Source organism: Elaeis guineensis, chromosome 2, assembly GCF_000442705.2.
Source record: "Elaeis guineensis isolate ETL-2024a chromosome 2, EG11, whole genome shotgun sequence".
Classification (NCBI taxonomy): domain Eukaryota; kingdom Viridiplantae; phylum Streptophyta; class Magnoliopsida; order Arecales; family Arecaceae; genus Elaeis; species Elaeis guineensis.
In genome coordinates this window covers 114,658,207-114,670,102 of record NC_025994.2, presented here as the reverse complement: position 1 = coordinate 114,670,102, position 11,896 = coordinate 114,658,207, and the positions used below count along the sequence as shown (strand labels likewise).

Here is an 11,896-nt window from a genome sequence, read left to right as displayed (position 1 = left end):
AAATGATTCTAGGAGGTGTCAAAGTTCGCACTGTTCTTTTCAGAATGACGTACGAAAAGTTATTCCTAACCCAACGTCCAAGCAATTGAACATAAAATTACCAAATCAGCGTAACATCAATCTTTGGGATTTTTTTGTTTTTTTGTTTGTATGCTAGCAAATACCCAATTTTTTTTTTTAGGTCAACAAAGATCTCTCGAAAATATTGCAAAAATTATTATAATATTATGAAAGCCATTACTTTAAACCATTGACGATTAGAGCTAATGACATCTCGACTAGCTGGACCAAGCGTTGGTCGTCCGTCTCTCGAACGCAATATAAGGTCTAATAGCCATTCCAAAGTTTGGACCCATCTCTCACGTGTATTGCGCGTCCAATTCTAGTTGTCATCGATTATGGTGGCCTCCATCCCATCGGAGGCGGACTTACGCCCAAAGGAGGATTGTGTAGAATAGCATGTTATCTCGAATAAATCAAATACGTCCGTCTAGAATTTACAATAAATACCAAAAATAATAATAAAAAAAAAGAGATGCTAGAAAAACATTAGGAAAGAAAAAATATTAAAAAAATATTATAGATTAATATCATGCTCTACTCTTGCTCTGAAAAAAACAAACTCTCTCTTTCTCTCTCTAGATGTCTGCATTAAAGACGCCTCCTCCTCTTCTATTTGAGTTTATTTAGTTTAATGCTCATCCTAAACTAATTTAGACATGCGCATAAAAATAAAAAAAAATAAATTATATGTGTGTATATATATATATTGGAGGACATGATTGCTCCAACAGCTTGCACACGGCTATACTCTAATTCTGCTTTCCCCTGCTAAGCTATAATTTTCATGGAACAACCCCGGCCACCAATAAGCAGAATCCATTACCTGTTTTCCTTGTCGCGAGTGGGGCCCCCCAGCGGTGGTATTCCCTCCGCCACTGGAATTAGATTTTGTCGCGTGACGTTGACAACTTGACAACCTTCCGGGGATAATTTCGGCACTACAAAAGTAGGGCTTATTCCCAAGGAGAGAATTACCGACGTTAGCACATGTTAATAAATTGGAAAGACCGATGTTTTCGATCAGCTAAAGAGAAAAACAACATCATGGTGGGACGATCTTTTCAAAACCATGACAGTGGGTAATGAAGGCCGAGTCTGCTGGTGAGCTCTGGGCACAATTTTTTTTGTCTGGGATAAGAGGGATGAAGTTTTTTCAGAAGACTTTTTTGAAAGATAATAACAAGAAAAAGAATCGATGAGATTTAGCTTAGACTCAGAGAATGCTCTACAGTGGCCTCTTTAATATTGTGCAATCTAAATCTGCCTTTTGGCAGCACTAAAATACTGCAAAATAGTTATAAGAATTGGTGGATTTCAGCTGAGGGTCAACGAGCGATAATTTTTTATTTTTTTTTAGTTTTAAAAAAAAATTATAAAAATTAAGATAAAAATATGTTTGGCACTACAATTTTTATTTTTTATTTTTCAAATATCATTTATATGATCTTAAAAATAAAAATTATTTATTTTTAATATTTTCAAAAAAAATTCACCACCATCAAAATCTTAGCTACTTCTGCTATCACTATTATTGCTATCATTGTTGCCGTTGCTAATATCCCTGCAGTCATTTCTATCATGACTATCATTAATGTGCTCTATTATTGCCATATCTCCCATATCATTAGTACATCCACTATCACCACCATCATTGCTTATACCATGCGACTATGAGTATAGTATTTACCTCTATCACACCATTAGTGTCCTCACTGCCACCACTGTTGATCCACCACCATTACATTACCTACACCATACACCATTTTTATTATCACCATCTCCGCTATATCACTTGCATACTCACTATCAATGCTATCATCATATCTGCTATCTCTGCATCATATTTATCGTTGTTGATATATTTATTTTAAAAAATAATTGACTAGATCAAATATATCTATATTTTTTGAAAATTAAAAAAAAATATTTTATATATTTAAAAATAAAAATTTGAGATAAAAATGATGTCAAATGATGGCTAACTCTAAACTAGATGCATTAAGCGAGTCTAACCAAAGTCCTCCATCACTTATAACCATATCGAATCACATCAATATTTTTAATAAAAAAATTATTAATCTCATTGTTTTGTTTATAATGGTTGTGCTCAAAATTTGAATCTTGATTATGCCTTCAGCCTCAATCAAGGCAAATTATATGACCTATATAGCTTTTCTAATAAAAATATATTAACAGATCCATTAGTTAAGCCGAAACTAACACTCCAAGAGGCTTCATCCCTCAGCCAGGGAAATCTATTTCTATCCATAGCAGAATGCTAGTGAATGAAATGACAAAGATATTATTAAAAAAATAGAATTAAAAAAATATTTGATTCATATAATATGAAAAAGATTTTTCATTCCTAAACAAAGATGGGCCAGGGCAAGAGTGGCAGAAGTAATTATTCTATATTTTAAATTTTATTTTTAAGAATATGAAAAAATTGAAATCTTAGGGTAGGAGACCAACATGGAAAACAAGGTGTGGCAGGACAAGCCGTCTCCCCAGCGAGAGACGCAGAAATTTTTAAACACGTCCTAGACATTGTCTTTCCCTCCGGGCGTTTCCAAGGGGATGCCAATTCCATCCATCCATCCACATCATAAACGATCAGAGGGATGCCCATTCCATCCATCCATCCACATCATAAATAACCGATGTGCGCCCCCATTTTCCAATTTTTTTATTAGAAAGTAAGTTCTCATCGTCATCCAATCTAGAGCCTTCCGTACACTTCTACTGGATAATTATACTCTTCCCACACTGCTTTTGGATGGGGACACAACCCCAATATAAGTATCTTATACCGCAGCTCTAACCAGTGTTCAAGCCCAGAACAAATCCCACCGAGCCATGCAGTCATTCAAGAAGTGAACTGAGGAGTCAGCTTCATACGCATGGAAAGAGATCATGGAACAAATATATCGCACATAATTAACATAAACATACAGATCTATCTCAAAATTAAAAGAAAAAAGAAAAAAATATTGCATATGATAAGAAAATTACAAGTTCTTGCAGTACCCGAACATCATATTTACATTCAAATGGAAATTTTGACAATGGAATTAACTTCCAGAAAAAAAGGGGCCAAAAAATTCAACAAAAATTAATCCTCACAATAAAAATAAAAAGGAGACAGCCTCGTCTGGTAGGTCTTCAGCATCAGTAATCCACTCGACAACCTCGTAGAATTCACAACTCTTTTTCTTCTCGCCATTTTTTTTTGATGCCAAAGCAGTGTACCAATGCTTGAGCGTGCTCCCAGATTTTATGCCCATAATATATACACAGTATCACTCACTCTATCTCTCTCTCTTTCTTTTCTTTTCTTTTCTTTTTTTTCCCCGAGTTGATATCAACAATTATGAAATAAATCAGGCAGCCAAATAACCCCCCCCTCATAAGCTCTCTCCTTTCCTTCGCCGGAAAAGGACCCATTTAGCGATTACTTCACCAACTCCGAAATCCACCCCAAGTCCGGCACCGCGGCGCTGCCTCCGCCTGCGTCCGAACACCCCTCTACCGCTTCCTCCTCACCCAAAACCTCGAACCTCGTTCCCCTTCCATCCTTCTCCGTCTCCTCCTCCGCCCACACTAACCCGCCACCACCCGCCGCCGTCGGCGTCGCCGGCAAGCTAGCAAACCCCGCCCTGAACGCCCCAACTCCCCTAGGCGATCCAAACCCACCACCACCAACCATCCCAACCCTCCAAGAACACGGCACCGACTTCGCCTTGCTCAGCTGCAGATTCCTAATCGCCGTCAGGACCTCGTTCATCGCCTGCTCCCCCACCGGCGACACCGGCGGCGACTCCGACGTCGGAGACACGGACGGCGAGATCAGCGTCGATCTCGGCGACGAGATCAGATTCTTAGACCTCCGGGCCGGCGATCCGTCGTACGACTCGGGCGCCGGCTGCGTCGGCGACCGAGGGCTCTGCGGTAGGACGCGGAGCTGGTTGGGGGTGTGGGCGAAGAAGCAGACGCGGCGGCGACAGGCGGTGCCGTCCTTGCAGAATTGGGTGCGGTACCGCGTCGGGTGGAGCCAACTCTCGAACACCCCGTGGGCGAGGTCGCAAGCGTCGCCGCGCTCACAACGGCCGGTCTTCCGGAACTCCGTGCAGGCGGCGCCGGAGTAGTGGAAGCGGCGGGGGTCCCGACGGCGGGCCTTCTCGCCAGGATGGGCGTACGGGCACTCCGTCCAATCGTGCGACCGCCCTCGGGGGCACCGCCGCACCTTGAACTCGTACATCCGGAACTCGTCGCAGGAGAACGCGTCGAGCGCCGAGTCCAGCGGCTCGTCCGAGTCGTCCAACGGCTCGTTATTCGACGGGAGGAAGCGCTGCAGCGCGGCGAGCACCGCCTCGCCGGTGACGCCGCTGACGGGGAAGGATACCTGCATCCCAGCCGTCGGATCATCAAACATAGTCCACGGAGGAACCTGGACTGTCGGATGATGATGATTTCCTTCGCCGAACGCCATCTCGCTCTCTCTTTCTCTTGCTCTCGGTGCTTCGCCTTTAAGGCTGTAGCCTGGCTTCGGACAAGGGGAGAATATAAATACGAACACCAAGGGGTGGGATAAGCTAACCGGGGTTGGGATAACCGGGGTTGGGTTTGGGGGCTTATAAAAAAATAACAGCGCCGCTGGGTTTATAAGGCGGTGGGAGGGGGCGAATGGCGGTATTTCGGGATGCGAGACATGATGTTTGGCGGCATGTGGATAGGGATGAGGCGGTGGACAGGTGGAAGGAGAAGTAGGGACGCCGTACATGCAAAATAGCGTGGTGGCTCCAAGGGCTTGATTTGGAAGCGCCACGCTTGCAGGCGGACTGTTAGCGGATAGCATCCCAGCGAACAATTACACGGATGTGATTGGATAGAACCGGACCGGACCGGCTCGATGTTATGAGGCACGTGCATTGCACGAGAGGACGAGCATAGAGAGAGGCAGATTAAACAAATGCATTAAGAAGTTCATTTGTATAGTTTGATGGGGACCCCTCCCACCTAAGATCCTATTTTATACAAATTAAAATCTATTTAATTCACAATCAATATAAAATTAATGATAATTTTTTTTCTTCAATTAAAAAAAAAATTAGATAAAATTATAAAAAATATACCATAATTTATTAAAAATATATCGATTCTTATCTATCATATCAATATTATGGTCAAGAATTTATGACTCGAACATCGATTTTTATTTTTGTATATATGAGATATTATCTGTTTCGATTTCTGATCGTTATATGAGATCTTACGATTTTATCTTTTAAAAAATATTTTATGAAAAAAAAAATCTTATTCCATATATAAGTTAAAAAAAAATTAACTTATAATCAATATAAAATTAATGATATCCTTCCTCCTATACTATAATAATTATATATTTGAACACTTGTTTTATTTTACTTTGAGTTACATATATTTTTTTTTTAAAAAAAAAAAAAGAGGGAAAAGACCGTTTTCAATGCTTGGAAATGCACCATCGGATTGTCCGTTCTTTTATTGCAGTGGGTGGAGAAGGGATACAAGAGCGGTGGAGACATTGGGATGCCGCCTAAGTAGATGGGATGATGTCTGCTTCTTTTGTTATTTTCTTGCATGATGTATACCCTTTTTTTTGTTAGTTTTCAGAAGTTCTCTTAGCAAGTAAATGAAGATGACCTCATAGGGGCATCCAGACGCAGAGGCTATTGGCCCTCCTTTTCCAGAGTCTTACTTTGCGGTACCAAAGATATTCCTTTACCATTCATCTTACGCATCTTTCGATAATAACTATGTTTTTTCTTCGATTCAACCTTAGCCTTTTCCACCCCCCCAAGCCCAAAGTAAAAGAAGAAAAACAGGAATTTTAAAAAAGAAAGAAAGAAAAAAAAAAAAAACTCCAACACAACTTTGAATCGCAAACTTCGTCCATGGTGCATCTGTGATTACAAAAAGTGTTTCAAAGTTGTGTGCCCATGAGATGGGAAATCAAACAAACGTATTTGGCTTGATCTTGGAACAGAGTGAGCTAGCTAGCTCTAACCTACACGCCTTGCAAGGATTGATCAGCTTTGGATCCTGGGATTTGGTGGTCCCTGTTTACCAAACTCCTTTGGTACCACTGGGGAAGGAGGAGGCTTCTCGTCTGTGCATGGCAAAAGCCAAAACTGTTTTTTTCTCATACGTTTTCCGCACCGTTCCGTTCCCACTTTTGCAACTTTGCCGCTACTCGTCCATCTACGCTATTGCAGCTGTCACAAGCATCCTTACGTATATCCGTATACCTTTCCGTGGCAGTACATATAAAACTTTTTTGAGCTAGCACTGTTAATTTCTTATTCACAAACATGTTTCCTATTAGCTCATGGATTAGTCATTAATTGCATTTATGAATAAATTATAAATAATTGACAATACCAAACTAGTTTGTTCATGGAGAATAGTTAGGAGAACCATTTGACTGAGTAAAGAACTAAGAACAATTCGAAATATGTTTGCGTACATTACTGCTACTGCTATGACCAGCACAACTTGCATAGAGAGTTATCCCCCTTTTCTCTCACATCTCTCTCTAGAGCGAGAGTTCTCTTGTTTTTGGAGAGGCAAAGCTGACCAATATTGATGCTGATACTTCATCGAGGTTGGTAGTGCTAGCTATAGCAGGAACGAAGAGTTTTGTGATTGCAAGCTTGAGTTATTTTATAATTAAGTTATTTCTTCTTATTTTTATCACATGTTCTCTCGCAGATATATTATGGTAAAAAGATCTTTTGGGGACACATGTTATGTCAACTGCCGACACTGCGATAGATGCTGATCATTTTCTTACTTGCCCCTCTATAAGCACTGCATTGCTTGCTAGATTTTTTCATATATATATATATATACGTAGCATGTATATATAAACTTGTCTCTCTACTTGGGCTATTACATGTCTTGAAGGTTAATTTAGATAATCATCTGCTCGGTACATAATTATTGAGACTAAACGCTGATCTTGTATGCAGGTTCTTTAAGCACCAAATAAAGATCTGGTCGATGTGACAAGTGTTACTCGATGTCTGTAATCCACCTTCAAAATTTAACAAATCATAGATTTTTTTTTTTTTCTCGCAGCTAACTAGCTAATCTGGATCGATCTAGTAGGGTCTATAGATTCAAGGACAATTTGGATATGGTGTAGATTTGATCACATTCTGATCATGGCAACAATATGAGATCAGATGTGACCTGTATATTTTGTTGTATTTAATGACACGACACCTCTGATGGCATGCTACCTTTATCAAAAAGTAAAAAACTATTTTTTTTTTTAAGAAAAAGGCTTTAATAGGGTTGGCTGGACTGCTTAACACTTTGTAGCTTGCAGTAGCTATCGACTTGGACTAGTTAGTAGCTAGTTGCTTCATCGTCCTTTGCCGGAGGCCGGAGAATGACGCCTAACGCCACGCAACCCGTCGTTGGCATCAGAAACCGGAAAGGTGGCCGCATTTTGCTTGGTACACAAAAGCCGGGACAGTGGTCCACTCATCAGGTCCGTCCCATCCTAATCGTACGTCTCCTAAAGCAGCGTCCGGCGAGGCATCTCAACCACCATCACGTTGTGAAACCACCGCTACCTAATAGTGATAGTTGGTGAGCTCCATGGATCAGGACAGCTCAATTCTTATCCGGATTGATCAAAGTGGTTGAAACATCAAGCCCAAATCTTTAGATGACATGGCATTTTCCTGTGGATTTGTTGTTTTTCCGAGCCCACGTTGCAACGTTGTATCTATCGCATGAAAGAAAGAACCACCTTCCTTCTTATGGATCCACCATTCGACCGTAATCGCTTTAAGATCTGTGCAAATGGATTCCAAAAAAAATTGAAGTGCTTTGAGACCTGCATAAAGTATAACCCAATGACCGACGTCGTTCTTTCTACTGTATTCTCCATGTTGTGGATGTTTGTAGCTCAATAATCCAACTAGATCATTTCAACAAGCCCTAAACCTCTAAATAAAGAAGAGATAGGGAGACATACCTACTGCTTTAGCTGACCATAATGTATAATTGATTGTGCTATATTTTCTGGATTTTTAAAATAGTTTATAGCAATGAAAGGACTATCTTCATATTGAAGGGGGAAAGTGATAAAACAGCAAGGTTTGGGAGGAGTTTAGAAGAAAGCATACTTACATTAGTTGGAAAGGTAGCCAACCTTCGGTCTGGTTACCTAATTAAGCTATCCTTACCCATTGGTAGGCATCAAGAGGGTAGATCCTTTGTAGCATCAGGTGGTCCCAAAATTTCAAGTAGACAATGTGGGCTGGAGAGATGTTAGAGCTGGGTCATGAGCTCGTATCATGCCAATGTGCCCTATGTCATCAATTGGTGTTGTACTTCAAGTTTTTAATTATATTTTGCTATTATAATATGAATGTTCTGGGTTATGATTATGTTCCCAGGGGATCACTTTGAGGAATTAACTTTTGGAATTGTATTTCTTGTTCTTTTACATGCATTAATTACACGTGATGGATGCTAATAGTAACTAATCACCATACTGGTATTCTTGAACGTTAGATTTGTTGCAGACAATATTAAATTGATCTATAAAATTATTGTTTTTTTTTGTTAGCAATCTATAAATTATTGTTTAAAAATAGAAATAACAAAATATAGTTCTTGCATGTTATCATTTCATAAAAAAATCAAGTTAAGTTATAAAAGCATTGAAGACTATATCCAAATGATGAAGGTTTAAGCTTGCAGTTATTATAATTCATGATTTCAATGAATTTCAGATTTTTTTTATCTAAAATCCATCTTTTAAAGAAAATAAAGAAACCATATAAAAGACTGAGCCCAAGGTTTTAAGACCATGACTTGGTGTTTGAGGAGCCCACAGGGGGCTGTTTATACTGGTGCCACCACGAGGGCACAAGCAAGTTTACGTACGATTCCCAACATCAGTCTTTGCACTGAAGGATGTTAAATAAATAAATAAATTAAAAAAATGCAAATGAGTACAAGATTTACTGTATCCGTACATATGGACCACCGCTGATGTCCAAAATTCAACCGTACACGTGGGTCCCAAGTTCCTCGCACTACCGACAAGTATACACATGCAACACTCCGACGCCACCACGTGTGTTCTTGAGATCCGTGCCAGAAGACGGTTCCAACGGTGGTTTTTGGCAGTTTAGCGCTTCTCCACGGTAGCGAGCCTATTAACCGAATACCAAACGGGTTGAACCGGTGCTCAGATCACCGAAAGGCCGGATCAGGCGAGAAAGTCCTTCCGGGTTCAAGCTAGATTGGATTTGGGAAGGTATTCATATTCAAGTTTGGATTTGAATCCGAATAAATCAAAAAAAAAAAAAAAGAAGCAAGATTTACACCCACATTCTAATCTAATATATATATATATATATATATATATATATATATATATATATATATATATATATAAAAAGCTCGAGCCTCACCCCAGGAGTTGGAGAAATTTATAATTTTTCCCTCTAAGTTTCTTCTCCCTGCCCTCCTCTATCCAGCAAGCCCTCCAGAAAAAAAAAAAAAAAAAACTATCGCAACGAGGCCGCGATTTTCGTTTGTTTTCCTGCTCTCCCTGCCCCCTCCTACTCTCTCTCTCTCTCCTGTCTCCCCTCTCTCCGCCCCACCCCTGATCTTTTTTTTTTTTTTTCATTTTAATTTAAGTTTCGAGCTCGACAACCGTTGGGCGGAAACGAACCGGATCCGCATGGACTAGGGGTGGGATGTCGCGGATCAATGATGTGGACCATTTGGACGATAGATGTGGGGTTGAGTGAGTTATGTTTTTTTTGTGAGAGAGAGAAAGAGAAGCGCATTTGACTGGTGCCGACAAAGATTTTTTTTTCTTTTTTTTGAGTTGTGGTGGGAGATTTGGGAAAGTAGATAATATCAGTGGAGAAAACGTGAACTCCTTTCCATCGGCAATCGGAGAAGGAAAAGAAGGGAGGAAGGAGATGGGCCTAACGAATTCGGATTTTGGGTCCCAACCCAATCTGAAATCCGACATAGATCTATTTATTTAAACAGAGAATCTTGCATTTAGGCCCTTGATAAAAGCTATATTCAATTAAGCCCTTTTGATAATTGACTGAACCAGATCATGTTGAGTTAATTTAGTTTAGGGGTATTTTGCAATTAAACCCTGATAAAGTATTTATTATATAAAGGCCCTTTTCTACTGGATCTCCATATTTTTGGCTCTGAACCCAAGGGCAAAAAAATATTAATTGAGATTGTCCCCATGGGTCAACTACTACAATTATGCATATAAATATAAATACAATATGACTACTGCCGACCTTCTGCTATTACTTAACCATCCATTCTTAAATGCATACAAAATGGATACAAACTACTAATCTCAGATACGTATAGATCATCATTGTCTCTTAGTCATTCTGGATGAAATTCTGAGCTACTAGGACTAAGAAGTTATTAACAATTCAACTATCAGAAAATTTATCTCTATCTTTTCTCTGGAATAAGTCTTTAATGATGATTGAAAATTCAATAAAATAAAAAATTATATAATAATAAAATATATATTATTTTTATTGATAGATTATGAAGAAAAGAGATATATATGGAATGTAAATAGGTGGTCATGTTCTGCTTAATGATGAAGATTCCGGAACAATTGATACCGAAAATGTTGATTCAAAAAATAATTTTTCTGTCAGTAAAAAATAGAAATGATTATGTTATTTCTTATTATTATATTATTTAAATATTTTAAATTTATATTTTAATTTGAAATATTTGATATCATCTATGATATCTTTTATATTATATTAAATTTTTAATTTATAAAAATATTATTTGAAGAAATAAATACATGCCGTGCATCACATGAAGTTCTAAGCTAGTTCAATTAATAATTGGATGTAAGTTTAAATTTAAATTTAAAATTTAATTTAAAATATAATTTTAGTGAGCTAATCGAAAAAGACTTAACAATTTTCCAGACTAAGAAGGATTTTTATTGTAATAGTCTATGGTAGATTGCAATATCAAAGGAGCATGATAAGGAAAGTAAGTGGTTTTAAAAAAAAATACAATCACTCTTAAGATATATTTAAATTTCTGTTTACATCCTATTTGATTGAAACATAACAAAAATCTAAATGTTGGTTCGGAACTAAAATAGAAACAAGCAAGGGTTGAGGAGAACATGCATGATAAAAGATGTAAATGATTATTAAAAAAAAAAGTAGAATTTAGCATTACAATCGTAGCCAATTTTCTTTATATTTTCAAATATTTACATACACCATATATAGTTTATTTTTCAGCATTTGGATTGTGCGATTTTTTTATTTGAACTTAGCTAAATCCGAGTTTGATCCTATAAAAATTCAGATTATATATATATAATCTAAGTTCGATCTGATAAAATTATGAAAAATTAAATTTAGATTCATATCTAATTATGATAAAATAATTGGATCAACTTATTGAATTTTTTGGGTATTGTTTACTTCCTTACCTACCCGTCACCTTGATATCCATCATCCATTCCATTCCGGTCCACGATCTTTGTCCGTGTTGGTGGGATCACCTAGCTAGCTGGCTATGGCTCTTGTAGCACTCGATTACGTTGGACCACTGGGGTAAAGATAACTGGATGAGGTTGGATTTGAGCGAGAGTCAGAAATATGGAGCTGAAAATAGGTGGTGTGACAAGTAACTTGGCAAATATTCTGCCTAGAAGCTATATGTTGGAGAGGGTTCTCTGGTCATCATTAAGTATGTCTGATTTATCCATTAGGATATCTTATGGAAGAATGGCAAC

General features: G+C 38.4%; 1 protein-coding gene across 1 annotated transcript; it reads right to left on the bottom strand.

Annotated features, from left to right (window-relative positions):
- Window positions 1-3,030: 3,030 nt before the first annotated feature.
- Window positions 3,031-4,933, bottom strand: LOC105035922 (zinc finger CCCH domain-containing protein 20). Its single transcript, XM_010911634.3, has one exon. The coding sequence runs from the start codon at window positions 4,916-4,918 to the stop codon at window positions 3,515-3,517; it is 1,404 nt and encodes a 467-aa protein (XP_010909936.2). The 5' UTR covers window positions 4,919-4,933; the 3' UTR covers window positions 3,031-3,514.
- Between the last annotated feature and the right edge of the window lie 6,963 nt (window positions 4,934-11,896).